The sequence below is a fragment of the Salmo salar genome, chromosome 14 (genome assembly GCF_965601325.2).
Source record: "Salmo salar chromosome 14, fSalSal1, whole genome shotgun sequence".
In the NCBI taxonomy this organism is placed as follows: Eukaryota; Metazoa; Chordata; class Actinopteri; order Salmoniformes; family Salmonidae; genus Salmo; species Salmo salar.
Window position 1 is genome coordinate 57,880,403 of NC_138304.1, and position 23,056 is coordinate 57,903,458.

At 47.3% G+C, this 23,056-nt stretch overlaps 1 protein-coding gene across 4 annotated transcripts in view; it reads left to right on the plus strand.

Moving 5' to 3' along the window:
* LOC106591047 (kinesin-associated protein 3) overlaps nucleotides 1–23,056 on the plus strand; it is a 187,977-nt gene that overhangs the window by 150,081 nt on the left and 14,840 nt on the right. For all 4 annotated transcript variants that reach the window (XM_045694559.2, XM_045694560.2, XM_045694561.2 and 1 more), the window contains exons 9-19: nucleotides 1,109–1,287; nucleotides 3,879–4,041; nucleotides 9,827–9,927; nucleotides 10,567–10,675; nucleotides 11,305–11,417; nucleotides 11,620–11,785; nucleotides 12,915–13,040; nucleotides 16,767–16,865; nucleotides 17,151–17,236; nucleotides 20,325–20,487; nucleotides 21,096–21,177. In XM_045694559.2, the coding sequence (XP_045550515.1) occupies nucleotides 1,109–1,287; nucleotides 3,879–4,041; nucleotides 9,827–9,927; nucleotides 10,567–10,675; nucleotides 11,305–11,417; nucleotides 11,620–11,785; nucleotides 12,915–13,040; nucleotides 16,767–16,865; nucleotides 17,151–17,236; nucleotides 20,325–20,487; nucleotides 21,096–21,177 (1,387 nt within the window). The remainder of the gene's footprint in view (nucleotides 1–1,108; nucleotides 1,288–3,878; nucleotides 4,042–9,826; nucleotides 9,928–10,566; nucleotides 10,676–11,304; nucleotides 11,418–11,619; nucleotides 11,786–12,914; nucleotides 13,041–16,766; nucleotides 16,866–17,150; nucleotides 17,237–20,324; nucleotides 20,488–21,095; nucleotides 21,178–23,056) is intronic.

Below are 23,056 nucleotides of genomic sequence, written 5' to 3' on the forward strand. Positions count from 1 at the left end.
TAACCCCACAGTATAACCCTTAACCCCACAGTATAACCCTTAACCCCACAGTATAACCTTTAACCCCACAGTATAACCCTTAACCCCACAGTATAACCCTTAACCCCACAGTATAACCCTTAACCCCACAGTCTAACCCCTAACCCCAGTATAACCCCTAACCCCAGTCGAACCCCTAACCCCAGTATAACCCCTAACCCCAGTCTAACCCCTAACCCCAGTCTAACCCCAGTCTAACCCCATTCTAACCCCAGTCTAACCCCAGTCTAACCCCTAACCCCAGTATAACCCCTAACCCCACAGTCTAACCCCACAGTCGAACCCTTAACCCCACAGTATAACCCTTAACCCCACAGTCTAACCCTTAACCCCACAGTATAACCCCACAGTATAACCCTTAACCCCACAGTATAACCCTTAACCCCACAGTATAACCTTTAACCCCACAGTATAACCCTTAACCCCACAGTATAACCCTTAACCCCACAGTATAACCCTTAACCCCATAGTCTAACCCCTAACCCCAGTATAACCCCTAACCCCAGTCGAACCCCTAACCCCAGTATAACCCCTAACCCCAGTCTAACCCCTAACCCCAGTCTAACCCCAATATAACCCCTAACCCCAGTATAACCCCTAACCCCAGTATAACCCCTAACCCAGGTATAACCCCAGTATAACCCCTAACCCCATTCTAACCCCACAGTCTAACCCCAGTATAACCCCTAACCCCAGTCTAACCCCAGTATAACCCAAGTATAACCCCTAACCCCAGTATAACCCCTAACCCCAGTATAACCCCTAACCCCAGTATAACCCCACAGTACCAGGGAGCAGTTGCTCAGAGTTACCATTCATAGGGCATCATCAACATCTCTGTCCTCCTCCCCTGTGTAGCTGAGTGGTCATTTAGCATCTCTGTCCTCCTCCCCTGTGTAGCTGAGTGGGTATTTAGCATCTCTGTCCTTCTCCCCCGTGTAGCTGAGTGGGTATTTAGCATCTCTGTCCTCCTCCCCTGTGTAGCTGAGTGGGTATTTAGCATCTCTGTCCTCCTCCCCTGTGTAGCTGAGTGGGCATTTAGCATCTCTGTCCTTCTCCTCTCCTCTAGTTGCTCTGTACCTGTTGTTGAACCTGGCTGAGGACACCAGGACAGAGCTGAAGATGAGAAACAAGAACATTGTCCACATGCTGGTGAAGACCCTGGACCGGGAGAACGAGGAGCTACTGGTGCTGGTGGTGTCCTTCCTCAAGAAACTCAGCATATTCCTGGAGAACAAGAACGATATGGTAAGAGGTGGAGGGAGAGATGGAGGGAGAGAGATGGAGGGAGAGGAGAGAGGAGAGAGGGAGGGAGGGAGAGATGGAGGGAGGGAGCGATGGAGGGAGAGATGGAGGGAGAGATGGAGAGATGGAGGGAGAGAGAGATGGAGGGAGAGATGGAGGGAGAGATGGAGGGAGAGAGAGATGGAGGGAGAGATGGAAGGAGAGAGAGATGGAGGGAGGGAGGGAGAGGGAGAGGGAGGGAGGGAGGGAGGGAGAGATGGAGGGAGGGAGAGAGGGAGGGAGAGATGGAGGGAGAGATGGAGGGAGAGAGAGATGGAGGGAGAGATGGAAGGAGAGATGGAGAGATGGAGGGAGAGAGAGATGGAGGGAGAGATGGAAGGAGAGAGAGATGGAGGGAGAGATAGGGAGAGATGGAGAGATGGAGGGAGAGATGGAGGGAGAGAGGAGGGGGTCTAGTTTATATGGTGGTGGATCAGGGGTCTAGTTTATATGGTGGTGGATCAGGGGTCTAGTTTATATGGTGGTGGATCAGGGGTCTAGTTTATATGGTGGTGGATCAGGGGTCTAGTTTATATGGTGGTGGATCAGGGGTCTAGTTTATATGGCGGTGGATCAGGGGTCTAGTTTATATGTTGGTGGATCAGGGGTCTAGTTTATACGGTGGTGGATCAGGGGTCTAGTTTATACGGTGGTGGATCAGGGGTCTAGTTTATACGGTGGTGGATCAGGGGTCTAGTTTATATGGTGGTGGATCAGGGGTCTAGTTTATTTTATATGGTGGTGGTTCAGGGGTCTAGTTTATTTTATATGGTGGTGGATCAGGGGTCTAGTTTATATGGCGGTGGATCAGGGGTCTAGTTTATATGGCGGTGGATCAGGGGTCTAGTTTATATGGCGGTGGACCAGGGGTCTAGTTTATATGGCGGTGGATCAGGGGTCTAGTTTATATGGCGGTGGACCAGGGGTCTAGTTTATATGGCGGTGGATCAGGGGTCTAGTTTATATGGCGGTGGATCAGGGGTCTAGTTTATATGGTGGTGGATCAGGGGTCTAGTTTATATGGTGGTGGATCAGGGGTCTAGTTTATATGGCGGTGGATCAGGGGTCTAGTTTATATGGCGGTGGATCAGGGGTCTAGTTTATATGGCGGTGGACCAGGGGTCTAGTTTATATGGCGGTGGACCAGGGGTCTAGTTTATATGGCGGTGGATCAGGGGTCTAGTTTATATGGCGGTGGATCAGGGGTTTAGTTTATATGGTGGTGGATCAGGGGTCTAGTTTATATGGTGGTGGATCAGGGGTAAAGTATGTAATAAAACTTGAGATATTCTGGGCTAAAAAATGTAAGAAATAATACATCAAAAAACAAATGACCTCATAGTTTCCTAAGGACCTGAAGAGAGGCCACCATCTCTGTCGCTGCCATCACCAAGGACCTTCTTCCCCAATTGCTACATTTTTCCTGGGCGGCCAGCTCTCGGAAGAGTCTTGGTTGTTTCCAAACTTCTTCCATTTATGAATGATGAGGCCACTGTGTTCTTGGGGACCTTCAATAGTGCAGACATTTTTGGGGGTTTCCTTCCCCAGATCTGTGCCTCGACACAATCCTGTCTCAGAGCTCTACGGACAATTCCTTCGACCTCATGGCTCGGTTTTTGCTCTGACATGTACTGTAAACTGTGGGTCAGGGAGTCAGCGGCCAGTTTCAACATCTCTACCAGCCTTTACTCGGCTAGATAGTTATTGGATGCATTACGGTGGAGGAAATACAATACAATACATACAGGAGGATACTAGTTCAGAATATTGTATATAAACATAGAGGGAACAGAATATTGTATATAAACATAGAGGGAACAGAATATTGTATATAAACATAGAGGGAACAGAATATTGTATATAAACATAGAGGGAACAGAATATTGTATATAAACATAGAGGGAACAGAATATTGTATATAGACATAGAGGGAACAGAATATTGTATATAGACATAGAGGGAACAGAATATTGTATATAGACATAGAGGGAACAGAATATTGTATATAGACATAGAGGGAACAGAATATTGTATATAGACATAGAGGGAACAGAATATTGTATATAAACATAGAGGGAACAGAATATTTTACGTTAGCTTAGAGAGGTTCCCTAGACAACAACTACCTTTCTGTGTCCATACATTTCTGCGTCATCATTCTAGTCTATGTGGAAGGAGACATCATTGACAACAACTTCCTTTCTGTGTCCATACATTTCTACGTCATCATTCTAGTCTATGTGGAAGGAGACATCATTGACAACAACTTCCTTTCTGTGTCCATACATTTCTACGTCATCATTCTAGTCTATGGGGAAGGAGACATCATTGGACAGCAGTGTTCACATTAAACTATATCTGCTGTAACCTTCTTGTTTACTTGTGGGTTTACTGGACGCTGTAATGAAAGCCATCATGAGTCCTAACCATTTCCTTGTTTTGTGATTGGTTGTTAACCCTAACCCTGTTTTGTGATTGGTTGTTAACCCTAACCCTGTTTTGTGATTGGTTGTTAACCCTGACCCTGTTTTGTGATTGGTTGTTTGTGTTGCTAGGCGGAGGTGGACACCGTAGAGCGTTTGTCTCGTTTGGTCCCGTGTGAACATGAAGACCTGCTGAACATCACACTGCGTTTGCTCCTCAACCTCTCCTTTGACACCGGGCTGCGTAGCAAGATGGTGCAGGTTGGCTTGCTGCCCAAACTCACCTCCCTGCTGGGTACGTATGTCCTCTCTCTCTGTCTCTCTCTCTCTCTCTTTCTCTCTCTCTCTCCTCTGTCTCTCTCTCTCCCCTCTCTCTCTCTCTCTCTCTCTCTCTCTCTCTCTCTCTCTCTCTCTCTCCTCTGTCTCTCTCTCGTTCTCTCTCTCTCTCTCTCTCGTTCTCTCTCTCTCTCTCTCTCTTTCTCTTTCTCTCTCTCTTTCGCTTTCTCTCTTTCTCTCTCTCTCTTTCTCGCTCTCTCTCTCGTTCTTTCTCTCTCTCTCTCGTTCTCTCTCTCTCTCCTCTGTCTCTCTCTCTCTCTCTCCTCTGTCTCTCTCTCTCTCTCGTTCTCTCTCTCTCTTGTTCTCTCTCTCTTTCTCTTTCTCTCTCTCTCTCTCTTTCTCTCTCTCTCTCTCTCTTCTCTCTCTCGTTCTCTTTCTCGTTCTCTCTCTCGTTCTCTCTCTCGTTCTCTCTCGTTCTCTCTCTCTCGTTCTCTCGTTCTCTCTCGTTCTCTCGTTCTCTCTCTTTCTCTCTCTCTTTCTCTTTCTCTCTCTCTTTCTCGCTCTCTCTCTGTCTCTCTTTATCTCTCCGTCTTCTGTCTCTCTCAATTCAATTTCAGTTCAATTAATTTTGAAAGAGCTTTATTGGCATGGAAAACATATGTTTACATTGCTAAAGCGAATGGAATAGACAATGAACGAAAGGGAAATAAACAAGGGAAACATTAATAAACATTACACTCACAAATGTTTTTAAAGAATATAGACATTTCAAATGTTATATTATTGTAACAATATGAAAATAGTTGAAGTACGAAAGGGAAAATAAATAAACGGATAAACATGGGTTGTATTTACATTGTTGTTTGTTCTCCTGTTCTCATGTCTCGCTGCTGTCATGACACACTGGTATTTCACCTAATATGGGGATTTATCCATCTTTTGATTTGTTTTCCAATTCTTTGTGGGTCTGTGTGACCTGTGGAAACATATTATGTGTCTGTCTGTTAGAAACAGAGACGTAGTTACACATCACACAGCTGCTGATTCTCTCTCTCTCTCTCTCTCTCTCCCTCTCTCTCTCTCTCTCTCTCTCTCCCTCTCTCTCTGTCTCTCTCTCTCTCTCTCTCTCTCTCTCTCTCTCTCCCTCTCTCTCTCTGTCTCTCTCTCCCTCTCTCTCTCTCTGTGTCTCTCTCCCTCTCTCTCTGTCTCTCTCCCTCTCTCTCTCTCTCTCTCTCTGTCTCGTTCTCTCTCTCTGTCTCTCTCTCTCTCTCTCTCTCCCTCTCTCTCTCTCTCTCCTCTGTCTCTCTCTCTCTCTCTCCCCTCTGTCTCTCTCTCTCTCTCCCTCTCCCTCTCTCTCTCTCTCTCCTCTTTCTCTCTCTCTCTCTCTCTCTCTCTCTCTCTCTCTCTCTCCTCTGTCTCTCTCTCTCTCTCTCATTCATTCTCTCTCTCTCTCTCTCTCTCTCTCTCTCTCTCTCTCTCTCTCTCTCTCTCTCTCTCTCTCTCTGTCTCTGTCTCTGTCTCTCTCTGTCTCTGTCTCTCTCCTCTGTCTCTCTCTCTCTCTTCCTCTCTCTCGTTCTCTCTCTCTCTCTCTCTCCCCTGTCTCTCTCTCTCTCTTCCTCTCTCTCGTTCTCTCTCTCTCTCTCTCTCTCTCTCTCTCTCTCTCTCTCTGTCTCTCTCTCTCTCTCTCTCTGTCTCTCTCTCTCTCTCCCTCTCTGTCTCTCTCTCTCTGTCACTCTCCCTCCCTCTCTCTCTCTGTCACTCTCCCTCCCTCTCTCTCTATCTCTCTCTCAGTTCAAGGGGCTTTATTGGCATGGGAAACATATGTTAACATTGCCAAAGCAAGTGAAATAGATCATTAACAAAACTGAAATAAACAATAAAACAAATTAATAGTAAACATTACACTCACAAAAGTTCCAAAAGAATAAAGACATTTCAAATGTCATATTATGTGGAAATAGTTAAAGTACCAAAAGGGAAAATAAACATGAATATGGGTTGTATTTACAATGGTGTTTGTTCTTCACTGGTTGCCCTTTTCTTGTGGCAACAGGTCACAAATCTTGCTGCTGTGATGCACCTTGTGGTTTTTCACCCAATAAATACGGGAGTTTATTGGGTTTGTTTTCGAAATCTTTATGTATCTGTGTAATGTGAGGAAAATATGTGTCTAATATGGTCATACATTTGACAGGAGGTTAGGAAGTGCAGCTCAGTTTCCACCTCATTTTGTGGGCAGTGTGCACATAGCCTGTCTTTTCTTGAGAGCCAGGTCTGGCTACGGCAGCCTTTCTCAATAGCAAGGCTATGCTCACTGAGTCTGTACATCTTAAGTGTGGGTCTCTCAATAGCAAGGCTATGCTCACTGAGTCTGTACATCGTAAGTGTGGGTCTCTCAATAGCAAGGCTATGCTCACTGAGTCTGTACATCTTTAGCTTGGGTCAGTCACAGTGGTCAGGTGTTCTGCCACTGTGGACTCTCTGTTTATCACCAGATAGCATGCTAATTTGCTCTGTTTTTTGGTTGATTCTTTCCGGTGTATCAAATATTTATCATAGTCTCCTCTGTGGCTCAGTTGGTAGAGCATGGTGTTTGCAATGCCAGGGTTGTGGGTTTGATTCCCACGGGGGACCAGTATGGGAGAAAAAAAAAATGTATGAAATGTATGTATAAGAGCTGGATAAGAGCATCTGCTAAATGACTAAAATGTAAATGTAAAAATAATTTGGTTGGGTCTAATTGTATTGCTGTCCTGAGGCTCTGTGTGTCTGTTTGTGAACAGAGCCCCAGAACCAGCTGGCTGAGGGGACTTTCCTCTAGGTTCATCTCTCTGCAGGTGAGGGTGGAATGTGTGGCATCGCTTCCTTTCAGGTGGTTGTAGAATGTAACAGCTCTTTTCTGGATGTTGATAATTAGTGGGTATAGACCTCATTCTGCTCTGCATTGTTTGTTGTTTTGAGTTGTACATAAAGTATATTTTTGCAGAATTCTGCATGCGGAGTTCTACCTTGTCCCGGACCTGCTATTTTCGTCTCTCTCTCTACCGCACCTGCTATCTTGACCTCTGAATGCTCGGCTATGAAAAGCAAAACGGACATTTACTCCTGAGGTGTTGACCTGTTGCACCCTCGACAACCACTGGGATTATTGTTATTTGACCATGCTGGTCATTTATGAACATTTGAACATCTTGGCCATGTTCTGTTATAATCTCCACCCGGCACAGCCAGAAGAGGACTGGCCCACCCCTCATAGCCTGGTTCCTCTCTAGGTTTCTTCCTAGGTTCTGGCCATTCTAGGGAGTTTTTCCTATCCACTGTGCTTCTACACCTGCATTGCTTGCTGTTTGGGGTTTTAGGCTGGGTTTCTGTACAGCACTTTGTCACATCTACTAATGTAAAAAGGGGTTTATAAATATTTTGATTGAATTTGGTGTTTGTTCCGTTTTGTGAATTCTTGGTTGGTGAGCGGACCCCAGACCGCACAACCATAAAGGGCAATGTGTTCTATAACTGATTTAAGTATTTTTAGCCAGATCTTAATTGGTATGTCGATTTTATGTTCCTTTTGATTGCGTAGAAGGCCCTTCTTATCTTGTCTCCATGATCGTTCACAGCTTTGTTGAAGTTACCTGTGGCGCTGATGTTTAGGCCGAGGTATGTATAGTTTTTTGTGTGCTCACAACGGTGTCTAGATGGAATTTGTATTCGTGGTCTTGGCAACTGGACCCTTTTTGGAACACCATTGTTTGTGTCTTACTGAGATTTACTGTCATGGCCCAGGTCTGTCAGGGCCCAGGTCTGTCAGGTCCCAGGTCTGTCAGGGCCCAGGTCTGTCAGGGCCCAGGTCTGACAGGGCCCAGGTCTGTCAGGGCCCAGGTGTGACAGAATCTGTGCAGAAGATCTAGGTGCTGTTGTTCATCCAATGTAATTGGAGAATCCAGTGGGTTCTGCTAGTCTTTAATAGCTGATTCTTCAATTTGTAAGGAATCATGGATACAGCCTGTTTTTGCTCTCGGTTCTTCGTTGCTAGGGCGGCAGGTAGCCTAGCCGTTAAAAGCGTTGGGCCAGTAAGCGAAAGGTTGTTGGTTCGAATCTCCGTGCCAGCTAGATGAAACGTCTGCCGATGTGCCCTTGAGCAAGGCACGTAACCCTCGTTGATCCTGTAAGTCGCTCTGGATCAGAGTATCTGCTAAATGAATAAAAAGTAAAAATGTCTGAAAAGATTGGAGAAGTGGTTTATCCAAACATCTCCGTTTAGGATCGATAACTCTTCATGTAGTTCTTTGATTTAGTGTTTTCCAATTCTCCCAGAAGTGGTTAGAGTCTATGGATTATTCAATCACAATGAGCTGATTTCTGACGTTCTGTTCCTTCTTTTTCCGTAGTGTATTTCTGTATTGTTTTAGTGATTCACCATAGTGAAGGAGTAGACTCAGGTTTTCTGGGTCTCTGTGTTTTTAGGTTGGATAGGTTTCTCAATTTCTCTCTCTCGCTCTCGCTCTCTGTCTTTGTTCTCCCTTCCGCTCTCTATCTCTGTTCTCTCTTCCTCTCTCTGTCTCTGTTCTCTCTTCCTCTGTCTCTCTGTTCTCTCTTCCTCTCTCTATCTATGTTCTCTCTTCCTCTCTCTGTCTCTGTTCTCTCTTCCTCTCTCTGTCTCTGTTCTCTCTTCCTCTCTTCCTGTCTCTGTTCTCTCTTCCTCTCTTCCTGTCTCTGTTCTCTCTTCCTCTCTCTGTCTCTGTTCTCTCTCCTCTCTCTGTCTCTGTTCTCTCTTCCTCTCTCTGTTCTCTCTTCCTCTCTCTGTTCTCTCTGTTCTCTCTTCCTCTCTCTGTCTCTGTTCTCCCTTCTGCTCTCTGTCTCTGTTCTCTCTTCCTCTCTCTGTTCTCTCTTCCTCTCTCTGTTCTCTCTGTTCTCTCTTCCTCTCTCTGTCTCTGTTCTCCCTTCCTCTCTCTGTCTCTGTTCTCTCTTCCTCTCTCTATCTCTGTTCTCTCTTCCTCTCTCTACCTATGTTCTCTCTTCCTCTCTCTGTCTCTGTTCTCTCTTCCTCTCTCTGTCTCTGTTCTCTCTTCCTCTCTCTGTCTCTGTTCTCTCTTCCTCTCTCTGTCTCTGTTCTCTCTTCCTCTCTCTGTCTCTGTTCTCTCTGTCTCTGTTCTCTCTTCCTCTCTCTGTCTCTGTTCTCTCTTCCTCTCTCTGTCTCTGTTCTCTCTTCCTCTCTCTGTCTCTGTTCTCTCTGTCTCTGTTCTCTCTTCCTCTCTCTATCTATGTTCTCTCTTCCTCTCTCTGTCTCTGTTCTCTCTTCCTCTCTCTGTCTCTGTTCTCTCTGTCTCTGTTCTCTCTTCCTCTCCCTGTTCCTCTCTCTGTTCTCTCTTCCTCTCTCTGTCTCTGTTCTCTCTTCCTCTCTCTGTCTCTGTTCTCTCTTCCTGTCTCTGTTCTCTCTTCCTCTCTCTGTCTCTGTTCTCTCTTCCTCTCTCTGTCTCTGTTCTCTCTCCCTCTCTCTGTCTCTGTTCTCTCTTCCTCTCTATGTTCTCTCTTCCTCTCTATGTTCTCTCTTCCTCTCTATGTTCTCTCTTCCTCTCTCTGTCTCTGTTCTCTCTTCCTCTCTCTGTCTGTTCTCTCTTCCTCTCTCTGTTCTCTCTGTTCTCTCTTCCTCTCTCTGTCTCTGTTCTCTCTCTCTGTTCTCTCTTCCTGTCTGTTCTCTCTTCCTGTCTCTCATTCTACTGATGTACCTACCATACCAATCTATCTGGCTGTAATGTATCAGGTTTGAGCTGGTTTAAAGTGTAGTAATGTGTTCCTTCTCTCAGGCGACGAGAACCACAAGCAGATGGCCATGTGTATCCTGTACCACATCAGTGTTGATGACAGGTTCAAGTCCATGTTCGCCTACACAGACTGCATCCCACAGGTAACAGTACAACACCTGATCCTAGACCAGCACCCACACAGACTGCATCCCACAGGTAACAATACAACACCTGATCCTAGACCATTACCTACACAGACTGGTCCCGTGTGGCTCAGTTGGTAGAGCATGGTGTTTGCAACGCCAGGGTTGTGGGTTCGATTCCCATGGGGGACCAGTACGGGGGGAAAAATGTATGAAATGTATGCATTCACTACTGTAAGTCGCTCTGGATAAGCGCCTCTGCTAAATGACTAAAATGTTAAAAAAGAAATGTAAAAATGTAGACCACTGCATCCCACAGGTAACAGTACAACACCTGATCCTAGACCAGCACCTACAACAGTGTTATTTGTAACATATGCCGAATACAACAGGTGTAGTAGACCTCACAGTGAAATGCTGAATACAACAGGTGTAGTAGACCTTACAGTGAAATGCTGAATACAACAGGTGTAGTAGACCTTACAGTGAAATGCTGAATACAACAGGTGTAGTAGACCTCACAGTGAAATGCTGAATACAACAGGTGTAGTAGACCTTACAGTGAAATGCTGAATACATTTCTGTTCAGTGTTTATATTTTGGTTCAGTGTTTATATTGCTAACATGCTAACTTAGTGCTCTGTGTTGACTCACCAGTTGATGAAGATGTTGTTTGAGCACGGTGAGGAGAGGATCGATGCTGAGCTCATCTCCTTCTGTATCAACCTGGCAGCTAACAAGAAGAACGCTCAGCTCATCTGTGAAGGTAGGGAGGACCACTAGGAGGTATACAGCTCATCTGTGAAGGTAGGGAGGACCACTAGGAGTTATACAGCTCATCTGTGAAGGTATGGAGGTCCACTATCAGTTATACAGCTCACCTGTGAAGGTATGGAGGACCACTATCAGTTATACAGCTCACCTGTGAAGGTATGGAGGTCCACTATCAGTTATACAGCTCATCTGTGAAGGTATGGAGGTCCACTATCAGTTATACAGCTCACCTGTGAAGGTATGGAGGACCACTATCAGTTATACAGCTCACCTGTGAAGTTATGGAGGTCCACTATCAGTTATACAGCTCATCTGTGAAGATATGGAGATCCACTATCAGTTATACAGCTCACCTGTGAAGGTATGGAGGACCACTATCAGTTATACAGCTCACCTGTTAAGGTATGGAGGTCTACTATCAGTTATACAGCTCACCTGTGAAAGTAGGGAGGTCCACTATCAGTTATACAGCTCATCTGTGAAGGTCCAGACTACTAAGAACCATAGAAATATGTCCGAGACAATTCGTTGTCACCCTCCATGTGTCATAAATGAATGAATTAGTATAAATATTTCACATGCTGTTGAATAACTAATGAATGCTTGATTCCCTTCCCTCAGGTAATGGTCTGAAGATGTTGATGAAGAGAGCTTTGAAGCTGAAGGATCCTTTACTTATGAAGATGATACGGAACATCTCTCAACACGACGGACCACCCAAACACCTCTTCATTGTTAGTACTAAATTCATGTCGCATTTGAATGATTTGATCAAGCAGATGTTGTAATACTGGATTGGTTGAAAAGACTGATGAAAGAACACATGATGAAGCACACAGCTATGAAGCCGTCCTGTTACCATGAGGCAGAGAGGAGAGGAGATTGTATGAGTGAAGTGTTTGCTAAGTGACTTACTAACAGACTGGTCTCGTTCAGGACTATGTAGGAGACCTGGCAGCACAGATCAGTCCAGATGAAAACGAAGAGTATGTGATCGAGTGTCTGGGGACCCTGGCGAACCTCACGATCGCCGATCTGGACTGGGAACTGGTGCTAAAGGAGTACAACCTCGTACCTTACTTTAAAGACAGGCTCAAACCAGGTGAGTGACTTCTACAACCACCTGAAAGGAAGCGATGCCCACACATTCCACCATAAATCCCTCACCTGCAGAGAGATAAACCTAGAGAAGAGTCCCCTCAGCAAGCTGGTTCTGAGGCTCTGTTCACAAACACAAACAGACCCACAGAGCCCCAGGACAGCAACACAATTAGACCCAACCAAATTATGAGAAACCAAAAGACCACTGTGACTGACCTACAATTAAGAAAATCCTTAACTATGTACAGACTCAGTGAGCATTGCCTTGCTATTGAGAAAGGCCGCCATAGGCAGACCTGGCTCTCAAGAGAAGACAGGATATGTGCCCACTGCCGATGAAAATGAGGTGGAAACTGAGCTGCACTTCCTAACCTTCTGTCCAATGTATGACCACATTAGAAATACATACTTCCCTCAAATCAAATGTATTTCTAAAGCCCTTCTTACATCAGCTGATATCTCAAAGTGCTTATACAGAAACCCAGCCTAAAACCCCAAACAGCAAGCAATGCAGGTGTAGAAGCACGGTGGCTAGGAAAAACTCCCTAGAAAGGCCAGAACCTAGAGAGGAACCAGGCTATGAGGGGTGGCCAGTCCTCTACTGGCTGTACTGGGTAGACCAGAGGAACCAGGCTATGAGGGGTGGCCAGTCCTCTTCTGGCTGTACTGGGTAGACCAGAGGAACCAGGCTATGAGGGGTGGCCAGTCCTCTACTGGCTGTACTGGGTAGACCAGAGGAACCAGGCTATGAGGGGTGGCCAGTCCTCTTCTGGCTGTGCCGGGTGGAGATTATAACAGAACATGGCCAAGATGTTCAAATGTTCATAAATGACCAGCAGGGTCAAATAATAATAATCATAGTAGCTCTCTGACCCCTGTGTGTTGTCATCAGGCTCCCTGACCCCTGAACTCTGTGTGTTGTCATCAGGCTCCCTGACCCCTGAACTCTGTGTGTTGTCATCAGGCTGTCTGACCCCTGTGTGTTGTCATCAGGCTCTCTGACCCCTGAACTCTGTGTGTTGTCATCAGGCTCTCTGACCTCTGTGTGTTGTCATCAGGCTCTCTGACCCCTGAACTCTGTGTGTTGTCATCAGGCTCTCTGACCCCTGACCCCTGTGTGTTGTCATCAGGCTCTGCAGAGGATGATCTGATACTAGAGGTGGTGATCATGATTGGGACGGTGTCCATGGACGACAGCTGTGCCGCCATGTTGGCCAAGTCTGGCATCATCCCTGCTATTATAGAACTACTGAATGGTAAGACAGACATCATCCCTGCTATTATAGAACTACTCAACGGTAAGACAGACATCATCCCTACTATTATAGAACTACTGAACGGTAAGACAGACATCATCCCTGTTATTATAGAACTACTGAACGGTAAGACAGACATCATCCCTGCTATCATAGAACTACTCAACGGTAAGACATTATCCCTGCTATCATAGAACTACTCAACGGTAAGACAGACATCATCCCTGCCATCATAGAACTACTGAATGGTAACATCATCCCTGCTATTATAGAACTACTGAATGGTAAGACATCATCCCTGCTATTATAGAACTACTGAATGGTAAGACATCATCCCTGCTATTATAGAACTACTGAATGGTAAGACATCATCCCTGCTATTATAGAACTACTGAATGGTAAGACATCATCCCTGCTATTATAGAACTACTGAACGGTAAGACAGACATCATCCCTGCTATTATAGAACTACTGAACGGTAAGGCACCATCTCCATATTAATGCTCATGATGTTCGACGAGCAGGTGTCCACATACTTTTGGTAATGTAGTGTATGTACATATAGGTAGGGATAAAGTGGCTAGACAACAGGATAGATAATAGTAACAGCAGTATACTGTAGGTAGGGGTAAAGGATAGATAATAGACAGTAACAGCAGTATACTGTAGGTAGGGGTAAAGGATAGATAATAGACAGTAACAGCAGTATACTGTAGGTAGGGGTAAAGGATAGATAATAGACAGTAAGAGCAGTATACTGTAGGTAGGGGTAAAGGATAGATAATAGACAGTAACAGCAGTATACTGTAGGTAGGGGTAAAGGGTAGATAATAGACAGTAACAGCAGTATACTGTAGGTAGGGGTAAATGATAGATAATAGACAGTAACAGCAGTATACTGTAGGTAGGGGTAAAGGATAGGTAATATACAGTAACAGCAGTATACTGTAGGTAGGGGTAAAGGATAGATAATAGACAGTAACAGCAGTATACTGTAGGTAGGGGTAAAGGATAGATAATAGACAGTAACAGCAGTATACTGTAGGTAGGGGTAAAGGATGGATAATAGACAGTATACTGTAGGTAGGGGTAAAGGATAGATAGACAGTAACAGCAGTATACTGTAGGTAGGGGTAAAGGATAGATAATAGACAGTAACAGCAGTATACTGTAAGTAGGGGTAAAGGATAGATAGACAGTAACAGCAGTATACTGTAGGTAGGGTTAAAGGATAGATAATAGACAGTAACAGCAGTATGCTGTAGGTAGGGGTAAAGGATAGATAATAGACAGTAACAGCAGTATACTGTAGGTAGGGGTAAAGGATAGATAGACAGTAACAGCAGTATACTGTAGGTAGGGGTAAAGGATAGATAATAGACAGTAACAGCAGTATACTGTAAGTAGGGGTAAAGGATAGATAGACAGTAACAGCAGTATACTGTAGGTAGGGTTAAAGGATAGATAATAGACAGTAACAGCAGTATGCTGTAGGTAGGGGTAAAGGATAGATAATAGACAGTAACAGCAGTATACTGTAGGTAGGGGTAAAGGATAGATAGACAGTAACAGCAGTATACTGTAGGTAGGGGTAAAGGATAGATAATAGACAGTAACAGCAGTATACTGTAAGTAGGGGTAAAGGATAGATAGACAGTAACAGCAGTATACTATTGGTAGGGTTAAAGGATAGATAATAGACAGTAACAGCAGTATACTGTAGGTAGGGGTAAAGGATAGATAATAGACAGTAACAGCAGTATGCTGTAGGTAGGGGTAAAGGATAGATAGACAGTAACAGCAGTATACTGTAGGTAGGGGTAAAGGATATATAATAGACAGTAACAGCAGTATACTGTAGGTAGGAGTAAAGGATAGATAATAGACAGTAACAGCAGTATGCTGTAGGTAGGGGTAAAGGATAGATAATAGACAGTAACAGCAGTATACTGTAGGTAGGGGTAAAGGATAGATAATAGACAGTAACAGCAGTATACTGTAGCTAGGGGTAAAGGTTTTTGCCATGATTCTCCCATACTGCCCCCGTCTGAGTGATTGAAGCGGGGAGAACAGGGCGAGGCTTTGGTGGCTGGGGTCCATGATGATGTTCCTGTCCTTCCTGAGACACCTGGTGGTGTAGGTGTCCTGTAGGGCAGGCGGTGTGCACTCAATGGTGCGTTCGTTTGCACGTATCACCGTCTGAAGAGCCTCGCGGTCAGCGGCGGTGGAGTTGCCGTACCAGGCTGTGATGCTGCCTGACAGAATGCTCTCGATGGTGCTCCTGTAGAACACTGTGATGCAGCCTGACAGAATGCTCTCGATGGTGCTCCTGTAGAACACTGTGATGCAGCCTGACAGAATGCTCTCGATGGTGCTCCTGTATAACACTGTGATGCAGCCTGACAGAATGCTCTCGATGGTGCTCCTGTAGAACACTGTGATGCTGCCTGACAGAATGCTCTCGATGGTGCTCCTGTAGAACACTGTGAGGGCCCTCGGGGACGGGACGGATTTCTTCAGCATCCTGAGGTTGAAGAGTCGCTGTCGTGCCTTCTTCACCACAGCGTTCAAGTGGTTAGACCATTTCAGCGTCTCTGGGAATGTGTATGCCAAGGAATTGAAGTTATTGACCGTCTTCACAGCGGCCCCATTGATGAGCCTGGTTCCTCTTGAAGTCCACAATCAGCTCCTTTGTTTTGCTAACGAAGGAGAGGTTGTTCACCTGGCACAACGCCGTCAGAGTGCCTGTAGGTTGTCTCGTCATTGTAGGTAATCAGGTCTACTACTGTGGTGTCGTCAGTTAACTTGATGATGGGAACTGTGTGAGGCCAGTCAGTCGTGGATATACAGGGAATACAGGAAGGGACTGAGGACGTACCCTTGTGGGGCGCCCATATTGAGAATCAGTGTCGAGGAATGTAATGTTGTGATCTGTGGTCGGCCCGTCAGGAAGTCCAGGTCCCAGTTGCACAGGGAGGAGTTCAGACCCAGGACCGTGAGCTTTGTATCGAGCTTATAGGACACTATGGTGTTGACGGCCCAGCTGTAGCCAATGGACAACATCCTCACATACGCATTATTTTTGTCCAGGTGAGTGAGGGAGGTGTGCAGTGCCGTGGCGATCGCGTTGTCCTGGATCTGTCAGGGTGGTAGGCGAATTGGAGAGGGTCGAGTGTGTCGAGGAGTTGATATGGTCTTTGACTTGATGAGACCTGGATCAGAACCAATATGACCGGCTTCTTATAGAACTGATGAGACCTGGATCAGAACCAATATGACCGGGCTTCTTATTGAACTGATGAGACCTGGATCAGAACCAATATGACTGGGCTTCTTATTGAACTGATGAGACCTGGATCAGAACCAAATATGACCGGGCTTCTTATTGAACTGATGAGACCTGGATCAGAACCAATATGACCGGGCTTCTTATTGAACTGATGAGACCTGGATCAGAACCGAGAAGTGGATCGGCTAGCCGTATATCTTTTCAGACGATACGGGAAAACGATACCTTGCCTAGCGAAATACAGACTTCTCACAACATTGCTCAGCCTCTCACACATAAAGATAAGAAAGACTTCATACTGTTCATGTGGCTATTTAAAAAAACGATCTGAACGATGTTAAACGTTGATCTGTGGTATGGTTTGAGATATCGGGTTTGGTTTGCCTTCTTGACGAAAGCCACTCTGTATGGTCTAAGACGGTTGTTTCTCCCTGCAGCCCAACAAGAGGACGATGAGTTCGTGTGCCAGATCGTCTACGTGTTCTACCAGATGGTGTTCCACCAGGCTACCAGGGAGGTCATCATTAAAGAGACACGTATCCTTCCTACCCACAATGCACTGCTTCTTACGTTTTTAAAACATGTTGATGCATAGTCCATTTTTATTTGTTGTATTTTTACCGGTTAATACTTGAGTAAAGCGTGAAATATAATTTTTCAGTTTGAACTAGTAAAGCCCATTATTCTCTGAATGCTCTTCCTCATCGTCATCATCCTCTTCCTCCTATGGAAAACCACATCATTACTGTACGTTGCCTGTTTGGGCCTTGAACCAGCGTCCTCAGACTTCCCAGAGTTGTAACCCTTAACCCTCAACTCAGAGGCTCCGGCGTACCTTATCGACCTGATGCACGACAAGAATGCTGAGATACGCAAGGTCTGTGACAACACTCTGGACATAATCGCTGTAAGTAACGTACTATTACTGAATTAAACACTATAACAGAGGTAGAAACATATGTCAATACTGGACCTGAGGGGCAGCAGTCCTCTCTGTACCCCAGTCTCTCTGAGGGGAATCCTCCTGTCTGTACCCCAGTCTCTCTGAGGGGTATCCTCCTGTGTGTACCCCAGTCTCTCTGAGGGGTATCCTCCTGTGTGTACCCCAGTCTCTCTGAGAGGGTATCCTCCTGTGTGTACCCCAGTCTCTCTGAGGGGTATCCTCCTGTGTGTACCCCAGTCTCTCTGAGGGGTATCCTCCTGTGTGTACCCCAGTCTCTCTCAGAGGTATTCTCCTGTGTGTACCCCAGTCTCTCTGAGGGGTATCCTCCTGTGTGTACCCCAGTCTCCCTGAGGGGTATCCTCCTGTGTGTACCCCAGTCTCTCTGAGAGGTATCATGTGTGTACCCCAGTCTCTCTCAGAGGTATCCTCCTGTGTGTACCCCAGTCTCTCTGAGGGGTATCCACCTGTATGTACCCCAGTCTCCCTGAGGGGTATCCTCCTGTGTGTACCCCAGTCTCTCTGAGGGGTATCCTCCTGTGTGTACCCCAGTCTCTCTGAGGGGTATCCTCCTGTGTGTACCCCAGTCTCTCTGAGGGGTATCCTCCTGTGTGTACCCCAGTCTCTCTGTGGGGTGTCCTCCTGTGTGTACCCCAGTCTCTCTGAGGGGTATCCTCCTGTGTGTACCCTAGTCTCTCTGTGGGGTATCCTCCTGTGTGTACCCTAGTCTCTCTGTGGGGTGTCCTCCTGTGTGTACCCCAGTCTCGCTAAAGGGTTTCCTGTGTATACCCCCGTCTCCCTGAGGGGGTATCCTCCTGTGTATACCCCCGTCTCCCTGAGGGGGTATCCTCCTGTGTATACCCCCGTCTCCCTGAGGGGGTATCCTCCTGTGTGTACCCCAGTCTCTCTGAGAGGTATCCTCCTGTGTGTACCCCAGTCTCTCTGAGGGGTATCCTCCTATGTGTACCCCAGTCTCCCTGAGGGGTATCCTCCTGTGTGTACCCCAGTCTCTCTCTGAGGGGTATCCTCCTATGTGTACCCCAGTCTCCCTGAGGGGTATCCTCCTGTGTGTACCCCAATCTCTCTCTGAGGGGTATCCTCCTGTGTATACCCTAGTCTCTCTGAGGGGTATCCTATGAAGCAATCTACATCTGCTCAGGATTTTATGAAGCTAGCCAGTTTCAGTTAGCTTCACATTCCAGGTCTCATTCGTACTACGACGGTGGAATTTATTAAATGTAGCATTTTTTGTTTTTTTAAGGGGAAGATCAGCTTTAATATTGTTGATAGGTTGTTGCTTCCATCAATGTAATTGTCTGCATCATTTCCAATCCCTCATATATTGTTTGGTGAATTGGTATATGTACACTACCGTTCAAAAGTTTGGGGTCACTTCGAAATGTCCTTGTTTTTGAAAGAAATTCACATTTTTTTGTTCGTTAAAATAACATCAAATTGATCAGAAATACAGTGTAGACATTGTTAATGTTGTAAACGACTATTATAGCTGGAAACGGCTGATTTTTAATGGAATATCTACATAGGCGTACAGAGGCCCATTATCAGCAACCATCACTCCTGTGTTCCAATGGCACGTTGTGTTAGCTAATCCAAGTTTATCATTTTAAAAAGTCTAAATGATCATTAGAAAACCATTTTGCAATTATATTAGCACAGCTGAAAACTGTTGTGCTGATTTAAAGATGCAATAAAACTGGCCTTCTTTAGACTAGTTGAGTATCTGGAGCATCAGCATTTGTGGGTTCGATTACTGGCTCAAAATGACCAGAAACAAATAACTTTCTTCTGAAACTCATCAGTCTATTCTTGTTCTGAGAAATTTCCAAGAAACTGAAGATCTCGTACAACGCTGTGTACTACTCCCTTCACAGAACAGAGCAAACTGGCTATAGTTTGTTAACAAGAAATGTGTGGAGTGGTAAAAAACGAGTTTTAATGACTCCGTGTATGTAAACTTCCGACTTCAACTATATAATTATTTTTTAACTGCATCATTGGTAAAGGGCTTGTCAGTAAGCATTTCACAGTGAAGTCTACACCCGTTGTATTCAGCACATGTGACAATTAAAATGAAACTACATTTGAAGGGAGTTGTGTGAGAGTCAGTTGAACACAACAGTTACATGGTCATTTAGTGAACTCCATAACTCACCACACACACATTTCTCCCTCTCCCTCTCCCCCTCCCTCCATCCCCCCTCTCCTCCCCCTCTCCCCCTCCCTCCATCCCCCTTCTCCTCCTCTCCCCCTCCCTCCATCCCCCTCCCTCTCTCCCTCCCCCCTCTCCCTCCATCCCCCTCTCCTCCCTCCCTATCCCCCTCCCTCCATCCCCCCTCTCCTCTCCCCCTCTCCCCCTCCCTCCATCCCCCTCTCTCCCCCTCCCTCCATCCCCCTCTCTCCATCCCCCCCTCCCTCTCCCCCTCCCTCCATCCCCCCTCTCCTCCCTCCCTCTCCCCCTCCCTCCATCCCCTCTCCCCCTCCCTCTCACCCTCACTCTATCCCCCCTCTCCCCCTCCCTCCATCCCCCCTCTCCTCCCTCCCTCCCCCCTCTCCTCCCTCCCTCTCCCCCTCCCTCCATCCCCTCTCCCCCTCCCTCCATCCCACCTCTCCTCCCTCCCTCTCACCCTCCCTCTATCCCCCCTCTCCCCCTCCCTCCATCCCCCCTCTCCTCCCTCCCTCCCTCTTCCCCCTCCCTCCATTCTCCCCCTCCCTATCCCTCCATCCCCCCGTCTCCTCCCTCCCTCTCCCCCTCCCTCCCTCTCTCTCCCCCTCCCTCCATCCCCCCTCTCCTCGCTCCCTCTCCCCCCTCCCTCTCCCCATCCCCCCTCTCCTCTCCCCCTCCCCCTCCCTCCATCCCCCCTCTCCTCTCCCCCTCCCCCTCCCTCCATCCCCCCCTCTCCTCCCTCCCTCTCCCCCTCCCTCCATCCCCTCTCCCCCTCCCTCCATCCCCTCTCCCCCTCCCTCCCTCTCCCTCCCTCCCCCTCCATCCCCCCTCTCCCCCTCCCTCCCTCTCCCCCTCCCTCCACCCCTTTAGGAGTACGATGAGGAGTGGGGGAGGAAGACTCAGAGAGAGAAGTTCCGATGGCATAACTCTCAGTGGTTGGAGATGGTGGAGAGTAGGCAGATGGAGGAAGGAGAGCCCTTTATGTACGGAGAGGATGGAGAGATGGACAGACCTGACCTCTTCTACAGCACCGGTCAGTAAAGTGTATACAGTGCATTTTCAGATCTAGTGTGTGCTGTTTGTTTGTCTCTGTCTCCAGCAGCAGCTGTCAGCTCCATGGGGGCTTGCCTACGGAGCTGTGAGGGGAACGGCACCTCCGTACCTTCAGGCTCTGATCAGTCCCTACACCCAAACAAGGGCACTGCGTTCATCCACCTCTGGCCTGCTCGCCTCCCTACCTCTGCGGAAGCACAGTTCCCGCTCAGCCCAGTCAAAACTGTTCGCTGCTCGGGCACCCCAATGGTGGAACAAGCTCCCTCACGACGCCAGGACAGCGGAGTCAATCACCACCTTCCGGAGACACCTGAAACCCCACCTCTTTAAGGAATACCTGGGATAGGATAAAGTAATCCTTCTAACCCCCCCCCCCCCCCCAAAAAAGATATAGATGTACTATTGTAAAGTGGTTGTTCCACTGGATATCATAAGGTGAATGCACCAATTTGTAAGTCGCTCTGGATAAGAGCGTCTGCTAAATGACGTAAATGTAAATGTCATGAAGAGGACGTTTTGAGAACCTTTTTTAAAGGATGACCTCACACTCACTGTGTTTGTTTTCTCTCTTTCTCTCTGTGTGTCTAGATGGGATCACCCCTGCGTCAGGAGCGGTCAGTCCAGACTTCTTCAGTGATCCCTACGCACAGAATGGAGACGGACAACACGGGTAAGATAGTGGAACAACCTTTAATAACACTCCCCGACACTATTGATTCTTCTCACACATACACACTCACCTTTTACATGTCATCCATCTAGTATACTATTCCAGTATACCTTATACTCTGTTAGTATCGAACACCTTGGAGGATAGGGTCTAACACCTTGGAGGACAGGGTCTAACACCTTGGAGGACAGGATGTAACACCTTGGAGGACAGGGTCTAACACCTTGGAGGACAGGGTCTAACACCTTGGAGGATAGGGTCTAACACCTTGGATAGGGTCTAACACCTTGGAGGACAGGATGTAACACCTTGGAGGATAGGGTCTAACACCTTGGAGGACAGGGTCTAACACCTTGGAGGATAGGGTCTAACACCTTGGAGGACAGGGTCTAACACCTTGGAGGGCAGGGTCTAACGCCTTGGAGGATGGGGTCTAACGCCTTGGAGGATGGGGTCTAACGCCTTGGAGGATGGGGTCTAACGCCTTGGAGGATGGGGTCTAACGCCTTGGAGGATGGGGTCTAACGCCTTGGAGGATAGGGTCTAACACCTTGGAGGACAGGGTCTAACACCTTGGAGGATAGGGTCTAACACCTTGGAGGATAGGGTCTAACACCTTGGAGGATAGGGTCTAACACCTTGGAGGACAGGGTCTAACACCTTGGAGGATAGGGTCTAACACCTTGGAGGACAGGATGTAACACCTTGGAGGATAGGGTCTAACACCTTGGAGGACAGGATGTAACACCTTGGATGATAGGGTCTACCACCTTGGAGGATAGGGTCTAACACCTTGGAGGATAGGGTCTAACACCTTGGAGGATAGGGTCTAACACCTTGGAGGACAGGATGTAACACCTTGGAGGATAGGGTCTAACACCTTGGAGGGTAGGGTCTAACACCTTGGAGGGTAGGGTCTAACGCCTTGGAGGATGGGGTCTAACGCCTTGGAGGATGGGGTCTAACGCCTTGGAGGATAGGGTCTAACACCTTGGAGGACAGGGTCTAACACCTTGGAGGATAGGGTCTAACACCTTGGAGGATAGGGTCTAACACCTTGGAGGATAGGTCCTAACACCTTGGAGGACAGGGTCTAACACCTTGGAGGATAGGGTCTAACACCTTGGAGGACAGGATGTAACACCTTGGAGGATAGGGTCTAACACCTTGGAGGACAGGATGTAACACCTTGGAGGATAGGGTCTAACACCTTGGAGGATCAATTCTAACATCGTGGTGGTAGTGGAGGGAGAGCGCCCTCTGTGGTCAGAGTGGCTGTTGGCGTGGTAACGCGGCCTGTCGTGGTGGTAGTGGAGGGAGAGCGCCCTCTGTGGTCAGAGCGGCTGTTGGCGTGGGAACGCGGCCTGTATTGGTGGTAGTGGAGGGAGAGCGCCCTCTGTGGTCAGAGTGGCTGTTGGCGTGGTAACGCGGCCTGTCGTGGTGGTAGTGGAGGGAGAGCGCCCTCTGTGGTCAGAGTGGCTGTTGGCGTGGTAACGCGGCCTGTCGTGGTGGTAGTGGAGGGAGAGCGCCCTCTGTGGTCAGAGTGGCTGTTGGCGTGGTAACGCGGCCTGTCGTGGTGGCAGTGGAGGGAGAGCGCCCTCTGTGGTCAGAGTGGCTGTTGGCGTGGTAACGCGGCCTGTCGTGGTGGCAGTGGAGGGAGAGCGCCCTCTGTGGTCAGAGTGGCTGTTGGCGTGGTAACGCGGCCTGTCGTGGTGGTAGTGGAGGGAGAATGGAGCTGCACACAGTAGAATAATATTGGTATTTATCCAAGAGATTCTCTCTCTTCAACACTGTTTCTACCTGAAATGGTTCCTTGTTCAATCTGCCGTATTACCGAGAGTTCTCTCCAAGCTGTTTTTACATGGATTCACTTTTCACC